At 38.9% G+C, this 26268-nt stretch overlaps 4 protein-coding genes across 5 annotated transcripts in view; 2 read left to right on the top strand and 2 right to left on the bottom strand.

Annotated features, from left to right (window-relative positions):
* Nucleotides 1–2818: 2818 nt before the first annotated feature.
* Nucleotides 2819–3457, bottom strand: LOC119554421. The gene is made up of 2 exons (XM_037865310.1): nt 3158–3457; nt 2819–3104 (listed from the first exon to the last, which is right to left on the bottom strand). The coding sequence occupies exons 1-2, from the start codon at nt 3435–3437 to the stop codon at nt 2869–2871; spliced, it is 516 nt and encodes a 171-aa protein (XP_037721238.1). The 5' UTR covers nt 3438–3457; the 3' UTR covers nt 2819–2868.
* Nucleotides 3458–6823: 3366 nt separating this feature from the next.
* LOC119554758 overlaps nt 6824–26268 on the top strand; it is a 120437-nt gene continuing 100992 nt past the window's right edge. For both annotated transcript variants that reach the window (XM_037865785.1, XM_037865786.1), the window contains exons 1-2: nt 6824–6992; nt 23698–26085. In XM_037865785.1, coding sequence (XP_037721713.1) covers nt 23720–26085 — 2366 coding nt within the window. In that variant the 5' untranslated portion in view covers nt 6824–6992; nt 23698–23719. The remainder of the gene's footprint in view (nt 6993–23697; nt 26086–26268) is intronic.
* Nucleotides 14678–16560, top strand: LOC119554760 (trypsin-1). Its single transcript, XM_037865794.1, has 3 exons — nt 14678–15076; nt 15702–16270; nt 16387–16560. Exons 1-3 carry the CDS (start codon nt 14698–14700, stop codon nt 16558–16560), a joined length of 1122 nt encoding a protein of 373 aa, XP_037721722.1. The 5' UTR covers nt 14678–14697.
* Nucleotides 17806–18707, bottom strand: LOC119554764. Its single transcript, XM_037865800.1, has 2 exons — nt 18053–18707; nt 17806–17994 (listed from the first exon to the last, which is right to left on the bottom strand). The coding sequence occupies exon 1, from the start codon at nt 18627–18629 to the stop codon at nt 18105–18107; it is 525 nt and encodes a 174-aa protein (XP_037721728.1). The 5' UTR covers nt 18630–18707; the 3' UTR covers nt 17806–17994; nt 18053–18104.

Genomic DNA, 26268 nt, shown 5'->3' on the forward strand with positions numbered 1-26268 from the left:
TGGGAAAAATACCTCAAAGTACCAATACATCGATATTTTTTTAGCAAAAATAAATATTATATTTTATACCAGATATATCGCTATCATAGCTATTTTTTTGAAATACACTTTTCCAACCATTTGTAGAAAACGTAAGTGTCAGTAAAAGAGGGAGAAGGCACCAACGTGAGTGTGAGTAAGAGAGGAAAACACAAAAGCAGCATGATAAGACAATGATAATAATAAATTATTTGACATTCCATTAATTATTTATTTATTTTAATATTTATTACGCGGGCTTTCTTCATTATTGGACAAATGGTTCAAGTCCTTGCTAGCCATCGGTGAAAGGCCGTGGTTCTTGTCCCGGGTATTTCTTATAATATTTTCCCGCGCTTAAATTTGAAAAGCAGTTAAAATGTTAAAGATTTGGGAATACTCGATCCAAATGCTTAAAAAAAGGTACAAAGTACAAAGAATTGGTGAGTTGCAACAAGATCCTCAAGATGAGATCTTTTGTTGAAATCCAGCGTCGAAAAGCCGCGAAATTAATGCTTGAAACTTAAAATTGATTAAACTGTGAATTAAAAATTGAATATCAGATTAAAAGTGCAAATCACAGAGCTCCCGAGGGCCCATCTTTATTTTTAAAGATAAATTGTTTGTGAATAACATGATATTGTGTTTAAGTTTTCTTTTTTTTTAAAGTGCTTACACATTGAACATAATGTTGGTGAATCTGAGAAAGCCTTTCTAAAAGACGTTCCCAATTATTTATATACAATTTTAAAAATTTCTCAAAGACCAATGATGCCCGTAGGACCTGTACAGCATATACTTTCATATTCGTATACCCAGAAACTTTTGAGCAGAACAAGCTTAGAACTTTGAAAAAATATTTTACTTTTTCTGGTATGCTGACACGAAAGTCTTCGAAAGTTATAATCAATCCACCTCTCATTTCGCAAATACACTTTCGTCTTGAAATAATCTGTTTTATTCTATCAGCCAAAGGAGATGCAGCAACTAATATTGTTGACACTGCTACCAAAAGTATGACTAGCTTCATTGTGATCAGCTAGAGGTCCGCCTCGTTGTTATTTTGAGTTAAGTCAGTGGATCATATTTCTGTAGCGAGTTTTTATACCTTTTACTCCAAAGTTAAAGTAAAAGGGTATATTGTATTGGTTATAAAAAATGTAACACGTAGAAATAATCTTTTCAGGCCCGTATGAAGGACATATGTTCTTGATCAAAATCACAAGTCTAGTCGAGCTAGCGATGTCCGACTGTCTGGAGTGTACATTTTTTATAGTGTAAATCAGACATTTGTGCAACTGCCAGATAATGAGTGGCGCTTGGGTCTTAACTGCTATTATATAATTGCTCAGAGAATAAGGGGTATTTGATTGTCGAGCCATTCGTCTATTGCGTGTCTTCTTGTTTTTATTTATTTGTTATGGAACATTTCCTATTAGGGATCCTAATTTTTAACTGTAACAAAAACCGTGTCCGGTATGTAGGAAAATCAAAATTGTTATGGAATAACAACTTTAGAACTCTATTACAAAATTTTTGTTCATAAAATGTTTGCTATGAATTTGAATCTTTACATCTTTATTATTTTGTAAATTGTAAGAAAAAAAAATTGAACAGTTATTGTGTGGATAAATTAACAAATAAAGGTATTCTTTTTAGATAGAAGTAAAAATAAATTTATCGTTATAAAACCAGTTTTAGTTTAAGTCGACTTAGATACCATTCTTTATAATTCTTAATTCTTACATTCTTATTACAATCCTTTCCAAATCCTCAAGAGTATTAACTAATCTGTACAAATAATAACGTGTTAAATGTATTTTTAAAGTAATCTTTATTATTCATTTTTTTATACACTTTCTAAAACTTTGTAAAATATGTACTTCTGTCTTTAAAAGAGCTTGTTGATATTGATTTGATGCATGAAAATACACCTGGCGTAATTTATGAAAAGTCATGAAATCATTAACGACCTTAGCAAAAAAAGCTTTTGTTATCTTAAAACGTGATGTGCACAAATTACTTAGAGAATTCGAAAATGATTTCTTACTATCTTCAATTCTTAATTTCAATTTGGCAGGCAAGCTTTTTTTATTCAGAGATATTTTAAAGAATAAAACCATTCCATAGGCAGCATGGCAATAACATTTTCGTTTTGAAATAAAATAATCTAAAGTATCCACAGGAGATGAAGCAACTAATATTGTTGATACGGTTGTCAAAAGTATTAGTAACTGCATTGCAATAAGCGATATGTCCGATTTTAAATTATTTGAAGTATATTTAGTAAATATATTTGTTGTACGAAGTATTTATACAAGTATACTCATAAAGTAAAACTGAAAGGGTATGATGTATTCCTTAAGAAGAATGTAACAGCTAGAAGGAAGGTTTTTCGCACCTTGAAAGTATATATATAGATCACAGCTCCCATACCTATATCCTGCTTTTTTTTAATGTTAATCGGACCATCGTTGTCATAGCTAGTCAATCGAAAACTTCTGTTGCCATCTGAGTGCTAACAGGGGAATATCTAATTTTAAATTGGTCATCAAAGTAGCAGGTATTTGATAGTCGACGCCCTCGACTATTGTATTTTATTATATAAAATGGAACATGTCATGTTACGGATACTAATTTGTAAATGTGACTAAAACCGTAACCGGTATGATTGATTTAATTCGCTTAAATAAAATGGGGCTACGAAACAAAATAAAAAATATTAAACAACTGACCAACGGGAAAAAGAAACCAACAATGCTTATATTAACGGTTTAACATTAATATAAATGTTTCCATGTAAATATATTTGAAAACTTTAAGTTACATTTACATCCTTAATACGTTCCTTCACCTGGAAAATAATTTGGTCAAAAAATATGTAAAAATGTAGAAGTGCCAAGAGATCCCAAAGCAATGTACGGTGCCTTCATTTTCTATGCACGGGCAGGACTTTAAGGTGTTGTATTCCAGTTTGTATTTCACTCTGCATGTAAAACAAGACTCGCCTGGGTGGTCTTTAGCTAATAATATTTGACAGCCTGTATTGGGTGACCAAACGCAGCAAATTTTCGCCTTCTTATTTTCTGAAATTTTTCAGGGATGAAATAGTTTTTCGAAAGGAGGACAACAATAATACTGATTTTCATGCCAGGTGGGATGCAAACGTCCAAATCGCTAGTTGTTTTGGGAAAGTCATCCCTCGAATTTTCTTGGCGCCTTAACATTTTGCCCTCATAGCAACTATATCCGGTATCTTCGATTCGGCACTGCAATTTATTTTCTTCAGTGCAGTCCAAGCACCTTCCAGTCTTTAAGTCGAAAGTAGTGTAAGGGTCGACATTGGACTCATTCTGGGTATACGCCGTCAAAAAGTTGTTACCGAATATTATAAAAAAATATATACATTTAAAAGACATTTTGAAATGAATAAATTTAGTGTGCCTGCCCTGATAAAATGAATCTACATAATTTACTTACTGAATAAAAATATCTGCTATGTGGAATAAACCCTGCTTAGTTATTCGTAATCCTTAAACCAGTGTTCTCCAAATAATAATATTGCTTCTTTTTATATTATTTTTGATCCCATACAATCGACATAAACAAATACTTTCATAATATAAAATATTGGAAAAGCAATAACTCGAGTGTGGGTGATTGAAAAAATTTTAATTTACTTTATGTTACGGACTTTGATTGGGACTAAAATATGTAGATATTTATATTAGTGAGGAAACTACCTATTAAAATTGTATTTAAATAGTTTAAAGTACAAGTATATAAGCCCTCTTGGTAAAAGAGACTCTTTTGTTTGAAGACTCCAATTTTATTGTATATCCGTGTAATAGTGATTTAAAGAATCTTAGTGGGTTGTTTGGGGCAAGAAGCTTCGATCAGCTGATTTTCTGTGGCTCTCTTTCTTTAAGCTTTGAGTCAGGTTTCCGATTTACTTTGCACTTCTTTGCTTTCCTTTGCCACTGTCTTTGCTTTTGCCTCTGCTTTTGCTTTTTTGTATTTGCCCGCTCGGAGATTTTCGTAGAGTGGAGTTCCGACGTCAGTTTGAGTTTGGTTCGTAGCGCGTTCGCACACGCGCGCTCCATAGTTTATTATATATAGTTTGTTCCCATCCGATCCGAGATCCGATCCACCGATTCGTGCCCCTCGCCGCATCTCGCTCCATCTAATCAGTTGGCCAACGCTTTGGGCCTGCGTACTTCGCGGCTAATTTCCAACTTAAAGAAGTGAAAAACAACAAAATCAGGCAAATAATTGAGTAATTAAAGTTAAACGTAAGGAGAGCTGCTCTGCCAAGTGTTTTGTGTTTGTGCGCTTTTTGTGTAACGGCCTGCCAACTGGAGCTGGATCTTAAAAAAAAATGATTACGGCAAAGTGTTTGAGTAAATTGATTGTGGAATAGTTTTGAAAGCTCACCTGTGGATGCGATTAACCGATCGATTTGGGTTTATTTTGAGAGGAGGAAGCATAAATCGAAAGGCCATCAAGAAACTGGGATTCGCTTTTCAAGTTTTTACAAGCGGAAAAGAAAGTTTGATTTAGGGGAATCGGAAAGTGATAAAAGGCAGAGATATGATTTCTCAGCGGATAAATTATGAATATTGAAATGTTACTTTATATGTATAATAATAATTACTAATTTGGCCAAATTCTTTAGATACAATCTTTTTTTAGTCAGTGGATTGAATTATAGCTCCGTGCAGTTTAATTGTAATGCTAAAATACCTTGTAAATGCAATCTTTCATTGTGTATCGTTAGGATAGTGATCTCATAAGATTATCTCATTTTTTTATTAAATAACATGACGGCTACAAAGTGGAAATCTGAATTGTTAAACTCAGTGAAATTAGATTCTTAGTAAAGGAAATTTGTTATTCTTTATGTAAAAAAGATTTTTCGATTCTTTATTTTCTTGACCTTTTCACATTTATTTGTCACCTTTTAATTCAGTTTCTTAATATCCTCAACTAACCTGTGATTAGGGGTTTCTCTTCTATAAAACACATGGAATTTCTTCATCCACTGCGGCTCCCTCAAAAAATTGAAAGAAAAACTAATCAACACCAGTTGCGACTAGTTAACCAGCAGCAAAAATTGGCAACTTCCTTCAGTTGGGCGCCAAGTCATTAGCTGCCCCGCGAGCCCCTTTTCCCCCACCAATGTACCCCTTTTTCCCCCTTTTTCCCGGTGGGGCCCACTCAGAGTACCGCTATGACTAGACAGGCCTTGTCCATATATTTCTTTATTTTTTTCGCATACGAATATCTATGCAGCCATTAGCCACCGCATCAACAAACGAGACGCCACAAACACCAACACACCCTGATCTTTGAGGCACACACAGATACTCGAAGGAGGATCGGTGTGGAAAGAGGGGAGGGGAAGGGACTCGGTGACGTTTGCTTTGGACCCCTTCACTTTTTGTTGTTGCACGGAAAGAAATTATATAGTGAAATTCAAAATCATTAGAAATTTTTAAATTCCAGAAAGAGCCACTTCCTATCACCAGTAACCTTTTTCTAAACAGTAAGAGGTTTCGTTGGTAGAGTTTTTTTTTTGTATTTATATAAATTTATTAAACTTCAGATAAATGGTTTTATAAAGCATTTAAGTAATTTATTATTTATATTTATATGTTGAAACATCGTTTTGAAATTTTTTACATTCAGCTAATATAATGCCCTTGAAATTTAAGCAAGAGATATTTTGAAAGTTAGTTTTAGAAAGGGAAACAATTATTATCAAAAATTGTTATTCATATTATTTTTGTTTTTCGGCTGACTAAGTTTTAATTTAAAATTGTTATCGGTAAATTTGTAAACATTTTTTTCTGCGTGCTGGTTGTTGTTTTTTCGTGGTCGGATGAAAAAGTTGCCGCGGCAAGTGCAATTCGCGGTTCGCCGTTCGCGATTCGCATTCCGCTGGCCGAAAGTATCTTTGGAGTTTTGCATCTTGTGGATGTCTGCCGCGCTTAACTGTAAAACTGTAAATTGAGGCATGTGCCGCACTCTCTCTCCTTCTCCACACGTGCCCTCTCTTTCGTCCGTCAAGTTCAATGTGCGTTGACAATTTCCCATTTCCAAATGGGCGACGTTTTCCACTTTGCTTCTTGTACTTTCACACACATTGGTTTTCCATTGTGCCTGCGCAACTGTGCGTGTATTTTAATTTATTTTAAATCGAACGGCAATTTAAATTTAAGCAAAAGACAAAAGGTAGTGAGTTTTTTTTGCGCATTCAACCCGGAACTCAAGGTATAGGAGTACCCGAAATCAGCCAGTCGCCCTGCCGATCGAGTCGTGTGTGGATGCTTTCCAAGCAATGTATCTACGTATCTTTTCATCCTCATCGCAAACGCAATGCATAAATCAACGACGGAAAGAAGAAAAAATCTCCGCTTCGGTTTTTGTTTTTTGTTAGTTTTGTGAAAGCGCAAGTCGTAGCGTAATTTTTACACTTTTACCAAAGAGAAAGAAGACGGAAAGATACATAGATACTCTTTACATACGGCTCATAAGCATCTTTTCTCTATTACCCACCGACATACACGATTTTCGTTTGCCGTTGTTTGTCTTTAAGCCGCTTAATTGAAAGTCTTGGCCTGACTTATGACTGGTTGGAAAAGCCAAATGTAAAAAGAAGACCTCAAGATGGTAAATGCTTTTCAAGCTGGGCCAAAGTGAAACCGCAGGAGCGATGAAAAATATATTTTTATTGGTCGCCGTGGGTTTGGGTAAAGGGAAAGCTTTCAAAACTCTAACCAAAAGTTCTCAACGGTTTTCGCAGTGCAGGAAACTTAACTAAATGAAACTAAAGTGATTATATAATGCAAGCAATTTGAAAAATCGAATAAAGTGTTTAGGCTAAGATCTGCAAATGTTTTTATTTGCCTATCTGTGCATGTGCTCAAAAATCAACAGATCAAACTGAATCCACACATCAGACAACAAACAAGGTAAGAGCAAATTTATTTTAATAATCTTTGCCCGTTTTAGTTTTTATTTATTTTTGCATATTCAATTTGCTAACTCGTTTGCGATGTCTATTAACGGCATTCACCGCCTCGGGTTGTGAGCTCATCTCGTATCCGAAAGATATTCTCAACCCGAAACTCGTTCGGTGATTCATTTTTCACAGCTCCGCTTTTCGATTTGTTTATTTACAGTTGTGATATCTTTCTGCTTTACATATCTCAGCATGCAATATAGACACGTTCAAATATTTAATCAGTTAACCGTTTCGGTTTAGTTTATTTAACATTCCGACGAGCTCTTGCCATTGTTGTTAACTTTCCAAGTCGGTGCACATCTTTTCGCTTACCTGTTGCTGCCAATGTCAAGGTTGCCATTGTTGATGTTTTGGTTAAAATAAAAAATAAAATAAAGTGTAAACTGTGCGAGTAGCCGGCTTATTGCCAATTGTCTGCCGCTAATTGGAGCTCAACACATCTCAAGTGGAACGAACGCCCCGTCGGATCGCTCTTTTTTGTTTAATTTGTAATTGCTTCGTTTTTCGGACAAGCTGCAAAAGATATTTTACAAAAATAAATTAAGTGTGGCGGGCAATTAGCTGAGTCTTAAGCTGGCCATTTTACAAAACGTAGGCAGATTAATAGGCGTCGATGAAGATGGGAAGATTATCGTGAGCTGGGGTTGTTGAGTGGCCTTTTGTCATTTTTGTTTGCCTATATTAGGTAGAAAAAAATTAAGAGACACTTAGCAGGTATTTCAAGGAGTGGTTATTCAGTAAAAAATATTTATCATAATATTGATTCACTAAATATAAAAGAAATATATAAACAAACAAATTAAAATAATTGTATTTCAAAAAAAATTACTAAAGAATAGTATGATAATTAACAAAATTGAATTACCAATAAAAATCAATATCTTCCTTCTAGCTGACAATAATAAATGGCTAACAATTTATTTAATTAAAATCTCAAAAGCCATTTGACCCTGAGCTACTCCTGAAATCTTAATTATGTTCATCGGTTTTCAAGGTTATGATTAAGTATCGATAATTGTGTCAACGGCCATCAAGAAACGCACCTATCAACATCTGATGGAACCGGCCGACATCAACATATTATTAGCCACATAAAAGTCTACAAAATTGTTGGTCAATTAATAAGCCATTAGGGCACAGCTTTAGTTCCAGCCTAGAGCAAAGAATTCTAACATTTATCAATACCGTTCGCTATTCTTTTGTGTTTCTTTTCTCTAAGAATTTCGCCCCAGAGAAAAGATGCACAACCGTTAAGCATTTCACCTAAGGCAAAGCAAGTCACAGCGAAGAGAATAAAGAAAAAACTATCATAAATTCGACTTTTTAATGTTAATAAAACATTTTTTACGAGTCTTTTATGTGTGAAAATTACGCAGAAGGGCATTAAAATAAACGAGACCACGAGCTGTGAAACAGTTAGCCGGCTTGCAGGTGCAAAGCCAAGTTAATATAATACGTCATTACGGGAGCCTCATCCGCACCTACAGCACATACCTACCATTTCTTCCCCAACTCTCTTTTGGAGTTCCCTTACAAGTTGCACTCGAAAAAAATGCCATCGAGTTGCATTCAGATCTTAAATAAAAATATAGTATAAAGTTTAATCAAAAATGTTTTTCTCAATAAATATATTTTCTTTCGATTCTAATATGGTTAATAACCTACACAAAAAATACTTCAAAGTTTGTTGATATAAAGAAAAATTTTATTTTTAATATCTTAATTTGGAATATATTTCTCCCAGTGTAGTTAGTACCTCCAGATCATGACTTGGAGAAATGTGTGACTTTGGAGTGAGATGACACCGTGTAAATAGCCCCCGGAGAGGAGGAAACTAAACCGAAACTACTGAACAACAAGTGTAGAACAATCAGACGCGAGGCGGTAGAAAACTGCCCAAGTAGCTGGAACGCAGGTCACTGAACTCACGGACGGACGCTTCAAATATATTTTACACAGAGGCATTAACAAAAGCTAGTCCCCCCTTTTCGGCGCACTTCTTACCGAAACCAAAACCGTGATAGAGCGGTCTTTAGTTGACCAGTTTTATTATTCGTGAATGGCTTTTATTTATCTTGCCCTGGAATTGCCAAAAAGTTATGGTTAAAAACATCATAAAACTTGCTAATATGGGTTATTTTGGGTTTTTATATTGCTTGCTTTCAGCATTTCTTTTATTATGTCACATGCTAACGAGATATGTGGGTGTGGAACCAGTTATCATCAGTCAGTTTTAGTAACTGGCTTAAAATAACTAAATTAATAAGACAGCTACATTTTTATTAAAATTTCAGACGGAAACTTGTAAGAAATTCCTATTACAGTATTTAATTTTTATAGAACAATAGGTAATATTTTTTTTAAAGTAATTTAATTGGTAAAAAAGTTTTTTCTGATGCTTTAAAATTATTATTTTTTAAGAGATTAAAGCATTAGCTTTAAAAGTAAAAAACGTTGATTCAAATTTTCACACACATTCCATTTTGCTGAACTATTCTCTGGTCGACATTCTTGAGCATTCCCAAAGAAATCGCAATATAATTGATAACACTCTGTGAAATTAGCGGCGAGAATGTCCGGAAAGTGAACCGCTTCCAATAACTGTAACCAACGTGACAGACCTCGGCCATCAATGTTCGTCCCCATTTGCGGCAAACTCATCCACTTGCTGACCCACTCTGCACCACTCTGAGATCGAGCCACCGAATGGAGTGCCGGGCCATACGATACCATGTCATCTGGAGACGATGGCTAATCGTCCAACGTTCTCATTACAATCGCCGGCAATTTCCGCACCTACTTAGCCGCCTCGCATGTCTAACCGTAAATCCCTATTGACCCCCATTTCCCAACCGTAATGCTTGACCACACACATCCTCTTTCGCTTCACCGAGGGCCGATTTGTAACTTGATCAATGTGGCAATTGCTTCCTCTTCTTCCACGCCACTTGGCCTTTTCATTAGCTTCAATTTCAATTTGCTGTTTGCTATTTGCAATTTGCGCACCGAACTCTGTTTCGTTTCTGTTTCTATTTTTCAGCCATTTTTACTTTGGCCCGGGCCAAGAAAAAAACTTGTTTATGGCTCCTACAAGAATGTGGAAAGCAAGAAAACGAAACGAAAAAAAGAAATAAACAAAACTGGGTTAAAATTGTTAGACAACCTGAAGTTGCAGTTGCCGTTTCTGAAATATTGCATAGGTATGGGGTCTATGCTATCGGGTCTGGTCTCTAAGCTATGGCCTCGCCAATCTGCAAACTCTAAACCCCTTGAAGTGTGTTCGGATTGCAGGCACACATCGAGTGCTAAACAACTTGGAATGGAATGTTTGCTGGATATAGGAGGATCAAAATGGAGGACTGCGTCCTTAAAACCATGTAAAACACATTTTTTAGGAATATTTAAAGGCTGAAATTGAACATGGTAGTTATAGATTAAATCAGTATGAGCTGAAAATATTTTTAAACAATTTTTAGAAGTGTGAAGGTCCACCGAAATAAGAGACAGTTAAATATAAAAATAATTGAAAACGAATTGTATAAAACTATTAGAAAGCATTTGTTTAATTCAATGAAATTTTTAATGTCTTTTATATTCCTAAAAAATATGGTTCTTTGATCTTGTTACAATAAATAATGACTAAATTAAATGTCTTAAATATATATAGATATGGAGATATTGATCTCCAACTACGTTTTAAGATATATCATTTAATAACAAAATATTGTGTTAATTGTTATTTGTACTTTTGTAACATTTTGATCAAAAATATTTGGGGTTCCATTGATAGTTCCAACAAAAATATGTGAAGCGAGGCAAGCCCCTTCAACTGTTGAAACATAATTCCCTAAAACGTAACTTTCTGCTTTTCGGGCTCGATTGCATTGAGTTTTGTGTTTGTTTCGGAGCCACTGCACTTGCGCAAAGCCCAGAAGCCCTACAAGTTAACCGAAACTCGTCTTGGGTATGGTCAGTAATGAAATAAAGCCGAACTGAACCAAACCAAAGCGAGGCAGACCAAGTAAGCCAACTATCGGCGGCTACTTAGTATGCCCGGCCCGAGTTCGACACTCACTCTATAAGAAGGCTGAAAAGGTGCAACAAAACGCAACGTTCGGTTTCAATTGGGTTGTTGTTGGCTTATTAATTACCTCACCGCACAATTGCGTGGCACACACACACAAAACACCCACCAGAAGGATGGGGATCGGAAAGGAAGGGGGGAGGGGTCTTGGCCGCTTTTGTAGAACCCACAAAAGGCGTTGGACGGTGGCGGGTAATACGAGTAACGACTTTTTGTGGCCCGTAAATGGAGCCCCGGCTGATGAAGTCAACAGCCCCAACCAGTTTGAAGTTTAATTTAGCATTTTTTCACTATTTACTTAAGATTTTATTTAAATCGCATTTTGATTGGCTTGCGTGGCTTTCCATAAACAAATGAAGAGCTCGAGAAAATTGAGAGTGACTTTGTTGGATTGTGTTCAAATTTGCAAACTCGTTTTTGCATATTTCTCTGCCGCTTGCTGTCGGTTACTTTCAAATGTCAAACGAAGTTGAAGGTGGTCCACAATGATATTTGATTTTTTCCTATCCTACTCGCATATTGTATGATTTATTTTGAGTCATGTTGAAAACGAACACAGCGCCTTGAGAAAACAAAAGACTTGAGCAAAAAACTTGTTTATGGTATTTTTAGAGGAATACAAATGAGTCGTAGGTAAAGAAAATAATTGATCTGGGAAAACTATATATTTCTTATTACCCTTAGTAATCGAGGAGTTTATTATTGAGTTGTTTTCAAAATAAAATAGAAATATTTTATTATTCATTTTTTTTTTAAGTTATGCAAATAAGACTTCACTTATGGAGAAAATTTTTAAGATAGAGGGGTATTCAAATAAGAAAGGATACCCAGTGAAAACTCCGAAACTCGTTCCCCACAAGCCAGACAAAATGTATATTAAAAACGCATTAAAATTGCTTGCTATAACCATTTATCATACCTTCACTTACAATTCAATTAAATTCAATGCACGATGCGCAGAAAATCCGCAGATGGCAAACAATTCCAAAAGCGATTCCGAAAAGTCATAAGCAAAATCATGGCCGACTCGGGTGAAACTTAATGAAGCCTGAGAAAGTTGCACAAGGCTCAGGTGACAATCATTAAAATAAAGCAACAAATAGCTGGCTAACTAACGAAATACAATGGCCACAAACAAACTTAAAGAAATGCGATAATTGCTAACAAATTTGTACGACAAGCACATGCCAAACATGCAACCCACAAAAGCCACAACGCATTTGAAGATTGACTGTCTGGTTTAGGACTAGCTAATTGATTTTAATTCTATTTTGGTCAGGTTTTAAGAACGTTTTAAGCCAGCTCTCTGCATATATTGCCACTTTTTACCACTTCTCAACTTCCTTTTTCGCTCAGTTGGCTTGTTGCATCTTCTCGACTTCTGCAAATGACCCAGTTTAATGCAAGTGGAACGCTTTGACCAACAACTGCAACGCGGCAACAGCTCTTGACCATAAATAGCCGGGCGCAGATCTCTAGACAGCTCGCAGAAGAATGAAATAGGATAGGATCGGTTGAGTTGAGCAAAATAACGAAATTTGGATACCCTGATGTACGGAAAAAAACGATTTAAAATTCTTTTTTATGTGAATAATACCAACAGGTTATGTAATTACTGAAAATCAAATGAAAATATTTTTTTGGAATTATTTTTGCACGCTTTTCGCCAACTTCATTACCTGTCTACTAAATTTAAATGCCCAAACGTGTTTAAAGTAATTAATCCTACTATTTTATTGAACATATTTTTGTATTTCCATACTACAATTTATAGCACATTTCCATTTTTTTTTGCATTTTGAAATTATAGTTTATTATCAATTTCATCTTTGTGAAACTCTGGTCTAAACCTACTATACATAGCTCCATATCATATTCCGTCCAAAGCCAATTCACTCATTGAGGCACCTACTTAAGGCCTTTCTCAATGAAAGCCTTCAAAGATGCCACTCAAAGTCAAGTCAAGCCCCGTTCTGAGTGGAAGAGAGTTGGAGAGATCCGAAAAGAGAGAAAAACTCGTTTCTTTGGATTGGCATGGAAGAACTTTCTTCTCATTGATTCTAGCGGCCTGCATATAAATAAATAAATTAAAGAGACTTTCTTTCTGGCGCGGTGTGCGTGTGTCTGTGGCTCTGGCTTTGGTGTCATCATCTATTCAATTCTTCTAAGCTAACGCCTCACTTCTTCGTCTGACCCAAATTCTTGGACGCTCTTTCTCCGGGGGTCAGATCCCAAGTGGAAGTCGAAGTCGAAGTCTGGGCCTGGTTTTCGTGCACCTTGTGCCATTGCTGTTTTTGGGGATCGGTGGTCGCTGTTCGGGGTTCGGGGTTTTCAGGTCTTTGGGTTCGATGTTGGTCCAACAAGCGGACAGATTATAAACATCAACCCATTTACAAGTATTTCCAGTCCTCTGGCTCGGCTCTTCGATTATACGCATCTTTATCGGCATCTTCATTAGTTTGACCCAATTTATTTGAGAGTTCTTTTTACTTTCTATTTTCCCCGCGAACGGCTTAAGAATATGTGTTGTGTTGTTGGCTGATCGTTTTTATGGGTCTCTTGTTAAACTTTTGATTTGGGGAAGTCAATTTACTTTCATTTGAGGAAATCTTTTTCGGGTTTTTTGATTATTATTAGAGGTATGGGCGTTTTCCGTGACCACTTCCGTTGTGATATTAGGTGGGAAGAAAAAGCTTTTGATATAATTATGCCAAGTTGGGAAGGCATTTTTATTTCTTTTGGGAAGGAAGTTTGATATTTTAATCTAATTCATTAAATTTATATGGTTTTATTATAAGAAACGCCACTTTTTGAATTCTTTTCACGTAGTGTAACCGATTTACCAAACAGAATTAACCTTTATTAACCTGAAAACCAAATGTGGTCAGACGTTATTGATGACTTGTAATTACGTTGCGATCAGGAAAAGATTCTTTCACCACACATGCGGTTTAACCTTTAATGTTCTCATCAACCTTTAGCTGGGCTGGGGTTTATTTTAATTTCTTTCTGGGTCGTGCAAAAGATTGAAAATTTCTCTGTGCCATTAAATTCATTTATGAATCTAAACGTATACTCGAACAAGAGTTATAAATCTTTGGAGCGCTATCAATTCTGAAATTTTAGTGCCCTATTAGATTTATAACCAACTGAAGACTGATTTTTTCTGTTTCTGGTGAAAAGAAAGCGGATCTGAACATTAACATAAAACGTTGATAAAGACAAAACACGAAATCAATTCGCTGACATCAAAGATCTGCGATGGTAAAATGCTAAAAAGATATTTTCCAGATTTATTGACAAATGGGTTCAGTTCGTTTTGCAAAATTAGGTTAAGTGATGATAAAGGGCTTTCGATTGAAGATTTGGAATATGCAAAGAAATTTGGCTGATAAAATAGTTTGATGGACGGTTTGAGAGCCTCATTAAGTTGTTAATGTTTTGGCGCTACATATATATATGTGTATTTAAATACTAAGATGGATCTGTGGCCTATAAGAACCGTTAAATGGCTAGAGCAAACCATCAGTTTGCGTTTGCTAAGCGTTTCGTTCGGTTCGCCGGGAATATGAAACTCAATCCGCCAGTTGTTCTACTCCTCCTCGCTCTCGTTTCGATATGCGATCGAAGTTGGGCCATCTATAATTATAAGCCACCTTCCCGCGGTTATTTCTATCCGAAGCCAGCGCGATTGCCACCTCTGCCAGTCAATGGATCTACGACTTCGACTTCCAATTCCGGCCCACCGCCCGGAGTGCAATCGGATTTCATTGATGATCTGATTGAGGGCCATAAGCAGCAAATCTTATCGAATGTCTTGGGCGTGTCTAGTGCAACTCCCTCGGATTCGACCTCCTCCTCATCGTCCGCCCCATCAAACTCCCCGATTTCCCCCCTCGAGGGCGGTGGTGCCAAGGCGTTTCGCGTTAATCGCTGTGCCAGCTGCAGTGAGTTGGGAAAATTGTAGTGCCAATCGAGTCCAGCCAGGGTATGAAACGGTCCCGGCTAATAATTGGGAATTTGAATCGGTTATTGCACGCCTATTGGAAAACGCATTACATCCAAACGTGTTTGTGAAACGTGCTGTGAGCATAGTCAACGACTATATTTCTTTGGCTCTTCGTGTAATCAAATTGAGCAAGTCAAAGAAGCTGTTAAAAAACAATCATTTTATAGGTATATTAAAGTCTTGAAAATAATACGATTATGTATATAACGTTATTCTTATTAAAACTAGGTATAGATGAACTTAATCAGTGCAAAACAAATAGTAACACATTAAAAATTGAAACATAATTTTTAAAAATGTTATAATTTTGACCATTTCGAGTGTGATTTTTTTTACATACAAGTATATGAATATCTTTGGGTCATCTAGACTTGGAACATTTACAAAGCTTATCGTTAATAATTTCTAATGTTAGGAAATCCTTATATTTTAAAAGTCAATCATTTAGGCACTTTTACTCCCGTTTGCCCCGATTTTATTCCCTGGCTGAGAGACCACACAGAGATCACAGACCACATCGAATTCCGATTCCAATTCCAATTCCAATCCTCATACTCTTGCAGCCTGCGGCGTTCCCAATGTGAATCGCATTGTGGGCGGCACCCAAGTGCGGACGAATAAATATCCTTGGATCGCGCAGATCATCCGCGGCACCTTCCTGTTCTGCGGCGGAACTTTGATCAACGATCGCTATGTCCTGACCGCCGCCCACTGCGTCCACGGCATGGACATGAGGGGCGTGTCCGTGAGACTGCTGCAGCTGGACAGGAGCTCCACCCACCTGGGAGTCACCCGGTCGGTGGCCTTCGCCCATGCCCACGTGGGCTACGATCCGGTGAGCCTGGTCCACGACATAGCCCTTCTGCGACTGGACCAGCCCATTCCGCTGGTGGACACAATGCGACCCGCCTGTCTGCCCAGCAACTGGCTGCAGAACTTCGACTTCCAGAAGGCCATCGTGGCGGGCTGGGGCCTGAGCGAGGAGGGCGGCTCCACCTCGAGTGTCCTGCAGGAGGTGGTGGTGCCCATCATCACCAATGCCCAGTGCCGGGCCACCTCGTACCGGTCCATGATCGTGGACACGATGTTGTGCGCGGGTCTGGTCCAAACCGGAGGTCGGGATGCCTGTCAGGTGGGTTTCGCACATCAATCGATAGAAGGTGGAATAAAATTGTCCTTCTGTTCGTCCTTTTAATATATACTAAACCGAGTCGATAAATACCTACTCTTTTTGAACCGAATTTCCAGGGTGATAGCGGAGGTCCCTTGATCGTCAGGGATCGTATTTTCCGGCTGGCAGGAGTTGTGTCCTTTGGCTATGGATGTGCCAAGCCCGATGCTCCTGGTGTCTACACTAGAGTCTCTCGTTATTTGGAATGGATAGCAGTCAACACAAGGGACTCTTGCTACTGCGTTAATTAGTTCAGTAAAATTAAAAAATGTCTTAACAACTATTTATTTATTTATTTGTTTGACAATAAATATTAAATGCATCTTACAAAAATGTGTACTTGTATTCTATACTTGGTGTTTCATAAACTAATGATTCATTAGTAAAGTATAGTAAAGCTTAAAAAGTAAGAGTTATATTCAATATTTTAATGTTTCCCATGGCAGCCCACGATAATATACAAATCCAGTTCTTTTGCTCCATCATGGTGCTGTGTTTATTTATTTTTTCTGGGGAACTGGACCGCTTGGGACCCACGCAACTCCCTCAATCGACAGCTGGTTTTACTTTCTTAATGCAAAAGAAATACAAATTGTACAAATATTTGGTGGAAACAGGTTATGGAAACCCTAGCAGTGGCCTTTCACTTTTTGCCCCGAGAGTGTTTTTGCAGAAATCAATAAGAGTCGAAGTCAGAGTTGAAGTTTGCCGAGCGAAAATCGAAAATCGAAGCCAAGGACGTTTTCCGCCGACATCGCCTGACACATTGTTATCACTTGTCAAGGCCCCACAGCCGCCCTTCGATTCTCGCAGTTGACAAAACCTTTATCTTTATCCCTTTTTTTTTAGCCAGGCAGGCAGGCCGACTTGTGGCCGACAGTTGTTTAATGGATTTTCAAGTTATTTCTGGTATTTTGTTGTAGTTGCCGCTGCATGTCGCTGAAATACAGCGAAAACAAAGATATCTCGGCGGGAAGAAACTCGTTTGTGGCTAGGGGCCAAAGAAAATGCCGCATAATTGCCGCCGCCACGACTTGGTAACAAAAAGGGGGCGGGGCACCCAGAAGGGGCGGCCGGCCAGCCACCGAATCGACAATGTTGTCAATGCTGGCTGCTCTGGCATTTGATTTTATTTTTAACTAGACTATAATTGATGCCAGGCACTGCAAGGGCTATCGAGTAGAAACTCGGAGGGACTTCCACGGGGGAAATCAGTGTGGAGTTCAGGGAACACGGCCATTTATCTTAATTAAAAACGTGCCATCAGACAGAGTTGTGTAGTAATATTCATGAAATGCCAACTGCTCAGTTCATTTACATAGATAAACCTTTAAGTCACAGCTTAGTTACAACGCGTAGGTGTACCAAGCTTGTAGTCTTGTATCGTTTTGTAACAACCACGATAGAATCCTTTCTCAAAATCGAAAATAAAAAATATCTCTATATCAAGAAGGATAAGTCTATAAATATAAAATAAATTATTATTATTAGCCGAATTTAAGTATTATCATTAATAATTTTTTTGTTACATAAAAAAGATTTTTTATTTTTATCAATGAATCTAATAAAGATTCATTATCTTTTTAACAAGAGTAGTACCTGAGAATCCGGAGGTCAAACCCTAGTATCGCTTTAGAGGATATCATTTCTTCCCAAGTGCAACATTAGCCGAATTTAAAGATTACCTATAATAATTTCTTGTTATTAAAAAAGATTTTTTTGTTTTATTTTTTAGATCATTACTTTTAACTTAGCTTTCCGGTTTAGGCTTCTAGTCTGAGATCATCTTAGGTGATTACCTTTGATCCTTAGAGCATCTTAGCTTCTCTATAGAGATGATCGTCGATTGGAGTTCTCTTTGGATGTTGGCACACTCGACAGCGAGATCCAGGCAGTGATCCCAATGCCGATTTGCAATCCGCAAGCTATTCGGCACCAGACTGCCAAAGATATTGGTAAGCGGTCGAAAATATCCAAGTAAAGGATTAACTGGAAGTCGGATGAGCTTGAAGACCTTTCCCCAGGAACTCGATTCCTCTGCAACGCGAGTGAGTGCCTTGTAGGGTCGCCCCCTTGGTAACTGGGCCTCTGCTGAAGTGCGTTGGCAACCCTGGTGCATTCTAACCCTGGCCAGGATCAATCGAGCTCTGCACGACTCCTTGTTCACCTGCAATTGCAGCCGCTGTCGATCTTCTATTAGGTGAAGCATATGCAAGTGGAGGGCATCTAAAAGATGTCTAGCATCCTCATCCTTGGAGCTTGATCTCGATTCTCTCGTAGGATCCATCGATTCATCGGGTAGCTCTTCGTTTTTCCTCATTGTGGGATACTTCTTTTTCAAGCAGGATATTTTTTTCTAACAAATTTTGGAAGTTCCAAAAATATTGCCTCGAAACAAGTTTGAATTGAAACGTCATTGTGACTAAAATATCACAGTAAAACATATATTACTCATGGGAATATCTTAATCAGATCTTCTGCAGTAGTTAGCCAAGTAAAACACTATTATATACAGCTGTAATTACCTTCAGGTAAAGCAAAACGAAAGATCACAGTTGGATAAGCTAATAAATTTGTTTTTTAGACAAATCTCATTAACCATCTTTTCAAATTAGTTTTTTGAAGAAAAAAGAACTAGTTCCCACTTGCTCCACTTGAAACCAACTTGTTTACCTTCAAATTTCTTGGATTTTTTTTGTTGGTTTTGATGAATTTATCAGATTTGTTAGACTGCCTTGGGTTGAAGAGGGTCTTGGGAAGGGGAAGCGTCGCACAGCACGCTTCGCTGGCTAATTTAACATAATTCTCACATAAATCGCCAGCGAGTTGGGTAGAGAAATTTTCACGCCTCGCTTAACGCATTTGGCTGGCATAGCAAAAATCCATTTCTTGGCTTATTTTCTTGGTCTTTTTGTTAGTGTTTCCCCTGCTGGCTTCCACATATATTTTTTGTATATTTTATGTGGCAAAAACAAATGTCCAAAATTGTACAAGACACGAGTTTTCGCTACATCAGCGCGGCACTTTGCTGGCAAACCGCAAAACATTTTAATAAATTGCCAGTTATTAGTTTCTTGCGGAGCAGCAGGAAAAAGTGCAATTAAAATGCATTCGAAATGGGGTGAAGTGGGGGGTAGGAAAATGGGGGACAAAGGAAGTTCCGCAGCAAAAGAAATTAGCATAAGCATTGACTTTTTTCCAGGGGATAAGGTGGGGGTAAAAAAAAACTGTTGCGCTAGTTTCCCATAATTTGCCCCAGCGAAGATAATGAGCAAGAAAGAGTAGCCAGGGGGGGATGGGTTGGAAAACGGGGGGGAAAACCACAAGGGAAAATTCAGGGGGCAGGGAAACTGCGGTCAGTCTCATAGCAAATGGTGTGAAACTCTGCTGAAAACCGAGCAAAAGGGGAAGCCTTTACTGCCTTCATTGTTCGTCGTTGCACTCAGTTTTTGTTGCTGTTATAATGGCCACCGCTTGCAATTTGCATAAATGTTTTTAATTAAATGCATTTAAAGCATATTTTTCAAACACAGCGGGCAAATTTGTTAATGAAATCGAATGAGGGGGAAATGGGAAGTGCCTTTAAGTTCAGGTTATTATGCCTGATATGGGAACTCGACAGGGAAAGTAGCAATATCACAACAATTGCCTTGCGTGGGGCATGCCGATAAGAAATTTCTAGTGCCGGCCTTAATGCGATAATTAAGACTTAAGCTTTATGCGGGAAACTGATTTGAATAGATCTTGGGATATAAATTAAATTTCTTTTGGAAAAACTGTTTATAGCTATTAACGAACTAGCAGAAATTAATACCATCTCTTATATTTAAAATAAATAAATAAGATAGAGATATTTTAGGCAAATATTGAATTGGATTTTTATCTTGGCGGAACTATATTTTTTTATTAAAACGATTTTGGTATTTATTTATGAGTAGGTCTAGTACTAGTAAATTGCACTTTATTATAAGCATTGTTATTGTGCCAGTGCCCCATTGAGTTTAATTAAAAAAAAAGTTTTGCAACTTATTTAAATTGTGGAATAAACGTTCACTTTTTGTAACCATTTTGTTTAGTTTCCAAATATTACATCAATGCCAAATTAGGCCGAAAACCATATAAATTAGTTACGATCCAAGTCCGAGAGCGATCTCCTCTAACATTATATAAGTCCGACGAAAACCCCTAATCAACTGCCAATCCACTTATCACTCCCTTGTCACTCGAAACTAACCGCATCTGAACTTACCATAAAATCAAGACAAAGACGGGGGCGATTAACTTGTTTCACGAACTTTCAAAATGCAACACCCAAAGAAATGAAAAGAAAACCAAAAGATCTCACAACAAACTTGCCAAAAACTCGATTCAACCGCGCTTATTTCCTTCCTGTGCACGACCAACTAAAAAAGGCAACCGCAAACGTTTTTTTTGGGATATTGGCTACCTCAAATGTGCAAAAAGAAAGAGAAGTACGAAACAATTTATGTCAACTTTCTTTTTATCAAACAAAAAGAAGGAATCAACGTGTTGCAAAACGGTGGGGGGAAAAAATTCCAAACAATTTTCAAAGCCACCGCAAAAATCTTGCACCACAGACTCCCACACAAAGTCAGGCAGTCAGGTGGGTTTTATTTATTTTTTTTTTTTGGCTTCGAACAGATGATTTAGCGACGGGTTTTTCTCTCTACCAGTTGCAGAGGTCCGTTGCAAGAAAGTTGCCGAATCATGTAGCAAACTCCTTCCCCATTCCCCATAAAAAGCCCCTCGTCCACGAATGGGCACATATTTTGGGGGAGAGTAATCGAAAAGTATTCGATGGAACTCTTCCTCGGCGGACAGGTGACCAATAACCACGACACTGGTCGGTTCAGTTCTTAAACTTGTTTCAATTTACTGTATTTTTACCGCTACCGTTGTTATTACTGAAGTTGTATACCCCTTGCGAGGAAAATGGGGTTCGATTCTTAATTTGGTTGGGGATTATTATCAAACTAAGTGATATTTTCACCAAAACTACAACGTTTATACAAGTTTAATAAGGAAAAGTCCTAATCCTTCAAGAAATGTTTCTTATTTATAAAATAAATAATTGAAATCTATTTATTTCTTAATAAGTACAAAGTGAACATGTTTTTATGTTGAAGATAAGATTTTCTTTTGCAATAACTTTTATATGATACAAAAATGGATCTCCAAATCACTATTAGAAGCAAATGCTTGCTGAATTAAACTTAAGAAAATTAAAAAGAAAACAAAATCAAATCAATTTAATTGATTTTGTTGGCCATGTCCCAAGGGCATACTATCTTCTACACCCCGAAGGCTTTACACTTATGTCGCTTTTATTTATTTCGGACTTTTCTCTGCGCTCATCCTTACTTATCGAGTGTTTTTTACTTATTTTTTATGTGGCTATAACTGTTGTTTTGGCCAGTACCCGGTAATTACCAATGTCGGGAGCAGGACGGGAACGAGAACTGGACCGGGCTTGCAATTGGGCAAACAAGTCGAGTCAGTTCCCCGAGTCTCCGAACATCACAAATTTGAAATCAGTTTCATTATATAAATTGTTACCTTTAGACGATGTGGCAGACAGTTTGGGCCGGAGCTTTGGGCCCTCATTGAGCCAGTTTTTTTGTGTGCCTGCCTTTTTTCCCTTCTCTGAGCTGTGAAATATATATTTCTCCTCCTTTTGGCATTCCTCTTTCAGCTGAAAATTGCACACAATTTGTGCTGCATAATGTCAAAGTTGGTTTGGATTTGGTGCGAAACGAATTTGATTGGGCATCCGTTGGATAGAAGTGGCTCAGAGTAACGCACTTGACTTCAATTAGACAGCGAGCACTTACCAATTGCCCGGTTATACCCCGGATTCCCCTGTTGCCCCGGTTTCCCCGCTCCTTCATCTACTGGTCAAACAGCTTCCTCCTCGAAAATGGCAAACTGTGTCAGTCAGCAGCGACTTTGACTGGCATTCGTCTGCCATCCCATCGCAGTCCCTCGGTTCCCGATTTTTCCACTCCCATCTCGACTTTCCTCAGCGCCCCATTCGGTCATTTTGTTTGCCGCTGCACTAAAGAAAAATGTAATGGAGAATTAGAAACCTATTTATAAATTTTTTAAAATTTGTAATAGAAATTTATTGAAAATTTTAGATTAATATTTTTATTATTAAAAGTTGAATATATTATAAAGTTGGTGCTCAAATCTTTTAAAAATATGTTTAAATACAGTTTCTCTTATTATGAATATAATAAATTCGAACACAAATATGTATTACAACAATTTTTTTTCGAATTTGTTTCTTAAATGAATATAAAATTCATTGGTTAAATTTTAAGCCACATTTTAAATCTTGAGGGAAATTCTTCTATCGGTTCTTTTTGTGTGTGCATGTCCATGGTCAGCGGCTGCCAGTCAGTCAGCCGCCACTGTCCATCGTCCATCCAGAACGCGTTCCTCCACCCAGATTCCGCTCCTTTGTTTGCTCCCTTGGCCCCGGAGCCGCCTAACTGTTTGTGCTATCCCGAGTGTTGACTGACAGGTGCCGCCGGAGAATTTTGGCGCTACAAAGTGCATAAATAAAAATTTTCCCAACCCTGTTGACAGTGGAACATGGCAGCGAAAGAAAAGCGCCGAAAGAAAAATCACGATTCCGGGGGACCCAGAAGCCCAACAGCCATTAGTTAGATGAGTTAGCAAAGGAAGCGGGAAGATATATGACAGCGGGCTTAGATTGGACTTTAAAATTCAGCTTAAAGTTTTCTCTTTTAAAGTATTTTAAATTACACTCCTTAAAATACATGTATGCGAGAGTAAAATCGTTAGTATATGACCTAATACCGCCAACGTCTTTTGTTAAGATTAAAGTTGTTTCACTAAAACTTAAATTATTAATTATCTTGGAAATACAATTTTAAAATTGTATGATAAGTGAATCATCAATTACCAGTTTGTGCGACATCTAGCGGCGTCTTACAAAGCCCGTTGATCTTACATTAATTTTACAGACTTATCTACAAAGTAGAAACCATATTGTAGAATATTCAACTACATTCCGCAATCTTAACTTTTGGTTTGAAACCTAACTTACACCAACGTCTTCAACAACGATCTATTGGGAAGCTCTATTAAAGAAACAAACCCAAATCTCGGCTTAAGCCTGATCAAGAACCATTCGTCACTATCTTTCAGATACATTTTCTCATTTCTTGACTTTTAACTTATATGTGATAATGCATTAGGCTCTACGCTTGACTCTAATCTATTATTTTGTTTCCTCTCAAGAAACTCTGAACATAATTTTCTAAAACGATACAAATTTATTAAAAGAAATCTTAATAATTAAACAATAATAATAATCCTGGTTTCTATTTTCTTTTCAGACTCTAACTCAATACTGACAAAATGGCCTCTACACCAAAAGCGAATGGCACGACAGCGAAGACAGCAACCATGGAAGAAGACTACATCACTGTAGTGGAAGTGGACGATCCCACGTCCTCCTCGGAGGATCGTCTAAAGAAGCTAGTCAAGCGGCAGAGCTCCGTGGCGGAGGACTCCTCGTTCATCACAGTGCTGACCATCAATGAGATGGAGCTCCTGCAGCAGCGACGACAGGAGGAGGAAGTTGGAAACGCCCAAGTTCCGGCGATGGAGGAGCAAATTGAAGATGTCACAGTGTTCAGACTGCCAGGGGAACGTCTTGGTTTTGGATTGAAGTTCCAGGGAGGCACCCGAAGCACAGAGCTCGTCCAGAAACTGTACATACAATCCTGCGCCGCCGACAGTCCCGCCTCCAAAGTGGCCACCGGTTGGGGGAATCTCCGTGAGGGAGATGAGATCGTCAGCATCGATGGTCGGGATGTGAGGGAAATGACCAGAATAGATTGCGTTCGTGGTCTTAAAGACAATGTGGCCATCCAGCTGGTGGTGCGCAATGGTCATGGGCAGAAGCCACCCAGCGAAGAGGATCCACAGCAGCAGTTGGAACAGCTCTCGATCACACTGAATGCCCAACCACCTCCACCGCCACCAGTTCCACCAAGGAAATTGGTTAGGCGACAGAACTCCAAGGAGAATCAGGCACAACTGGTCGTGGAGAAGCCTCTGACTCCGCCTCCCGATGCGGAGTACTACCTGAACCTACTCACCGAATCCATCAAGGCGGGCTCCGAGTCGGACGACACCGCCAGCACCATATCCACCGTCATCGACAAGTTCTCCATGAGCTCCAACTACTCCTCCGACAGCAGTCTCAATGGCCATGAGTTGGCCAAGGTACTGCAACCCTTCACCCTTCTGGAACAGGAGTTTCTGCCCTTGGAGCAGCCAATGAGTCATCCCAAGCTGCTGATTCCAGGCAACAACTACGAAAATGTGGAGTTCAAGACGGAGAAGGTCAATGTGTATGAGAACGTGGTGCTCAGGAGTCCAGAAACGACGCCCACACCAAAGCCCCGAGTCCAACTGGCCACCGTGGAGCCCAAGAAGCGATCTATCATACCCATGCCACGAAAGATTCCTGCACCCAGTAAGCTCCCCATTGAGGTATCACCACCACGAGTTCCCTCCATGGAGGAGCCCAAAACGCCCACTAATGAAAAGCTAGACTCCCCCAAGACGCCCACAAATGAGTCACTGAAGGAGTCACCTATTAGTGCTACCAAAATACCCAAGGCCAAGTTCTCGAGGGCCAAGACAGAGAGTGAGATTAAGCTGCCTTTGCAGCCCTCGAAGCAGCAGTCGCCGCAGGGAAAATCGCGCATACCCATAGTCAGCACCGCCACAAAACCAGTGCCCAAGCCAGTATCACCCTCATTGAATGGATCGTCATCGCCCAGTTCAAATATCCCAAGGCTTTTGCAAAAGCAGAAATCCGAAACGGATCTGAAATTGAACTTGTACAGGAGTAAATCCAAGGAGGCTAGTCCCCGTCCGCCTTTGCAGAGGGCCAATTCCGCCGAGGCTCCCGAAAGGACCTTCATACCTGTACTTCTGAATGGTAACTCCAAGAGTTCCAACTCCCTGGAGAGCATTAGTTCGATTGGAAGTAATAGCAGCGGAAGTACTAGTGGAAGATCTCCCAAGGGACCCAAGCCCAAGCCACCAGAGCGAGTTCAATCGCTGCAGAAAACGCAAATACCCAAGCTACAGGCCCTGCCAACCACACCACCTCAGCAGATCCCCAAACCTAGTATGCAGACCTTCAAGCAGAGCCCACCCACACCCAGATCGACTCCAGTGGGAACCCCATCCCCGACTAGCAATCGGGAGATACGCTTCAAGATTCAGACTTACGAGAGCAAAACCCAGGACGAAGACAAACTGCCAAGCCTATTTGACCTAGTGCACAGTCAGGAGAACAAGGATAAGGATAAGGATAAGGCTGAAGATAGAGATGGCGGTCCTCTGCAGACCCATAACAGTATCACCGCTCTTTTGGCCGCCGCCGCTGCCGAGGCAGCCGATCTCTCCCGGGAATCTCCTCCTCCGCTGGTCGTCGGGAAGTGCATGAAGATCGCCGATGATAACAATACCACCACCTGCTATTCCAGTTCCAGCAGCGGGGAGGAGGACGAGGATGATGTGGATGCCGCCAACAGGGAGTACGTATGCGAGGATGGCGAGAAACTGGGACCTCCGGAGCTGATAAATGGACCCGGTCCTTCGGAGGCCTACTTCAACATGTTCTGGCACTCGAACATGCTGCCCACCATCGGCGAGGTGGAGGAGGAGTTCTCCTCGCTGGAACCGCAATCCCTGACCAACGGGTGAGTAACTGGGTTTGTCAGTCGGGGGATAAGATTAGGCTGAAGAGTGTATATAAAGCATTGAAGAACCAGAGAAAAGGCAAGGAAATGTGAGCATTTCAATTTTTAAGTTTGACAGTAGAACAGTTTAGATTATTACTTCAATGAGATATGAAAACTTGTTCTATAGTTTGTTTAACTAAA

Source organism: Drosophila subpulchrella, chromosome 3L, assembly GCF_014743375.2.
Source record: "Drosophila subpulchrella strain 33 F10 #4 breed RU33 chromosome 3L, RU_Dsub_v1.1 Primary Assembly, whole genome shotgun sequence".
Lineage (NCBI taxonomy): Eukaryota > Metazoa > Arthropoda > Insecta > Diptera > Drosophilidae > Drosophila > Drosophila subpulchrella.

Coding starts and splice junctions, on each gene's coding strand:
- LOC119554421 (XM_037865310.1), bottom strand. CDS start 3,437: ATGTCTTTTAAATGTATATATTTTTTTATAATATTCGGTAACAACTTT. Junction 3,105..3,157: donor CCCACCTGGCATGAAAATCA/GTATTATTGTTG, acceptor GAAAAATTTCAG/AAAATAAGAAGGCGAAAATT.
- LOC119554760 (XM_037865794.1), top strand. CDS start 14,698: ATGAAACTCAATCCGCCAGTTGTTCTACTCCTCCTCGCTCTCGTTTCG. Junction 15,077..15,701: donor TAATCGCTGTGCCAGCTGCA/GTGAGTTGGGAA, acceptor ATACTCTTGCAG/CCTGCGGCGTTCCCAATGTG. Junction 16,271..16,386: donor GAGGTCGGGATGCCTGTCAG/GTGGGTTTCGCA, acceptor CCGAATTTCCAG/GGTGATAGCGGAGGTCCCTT.
- LOC119554764 (XM_037865800.1), bottom strand. CDS start 18,629: ATGAGGAAAAACGAAGAGCTACCCGATGAATCGATGGATCCTACGAGA.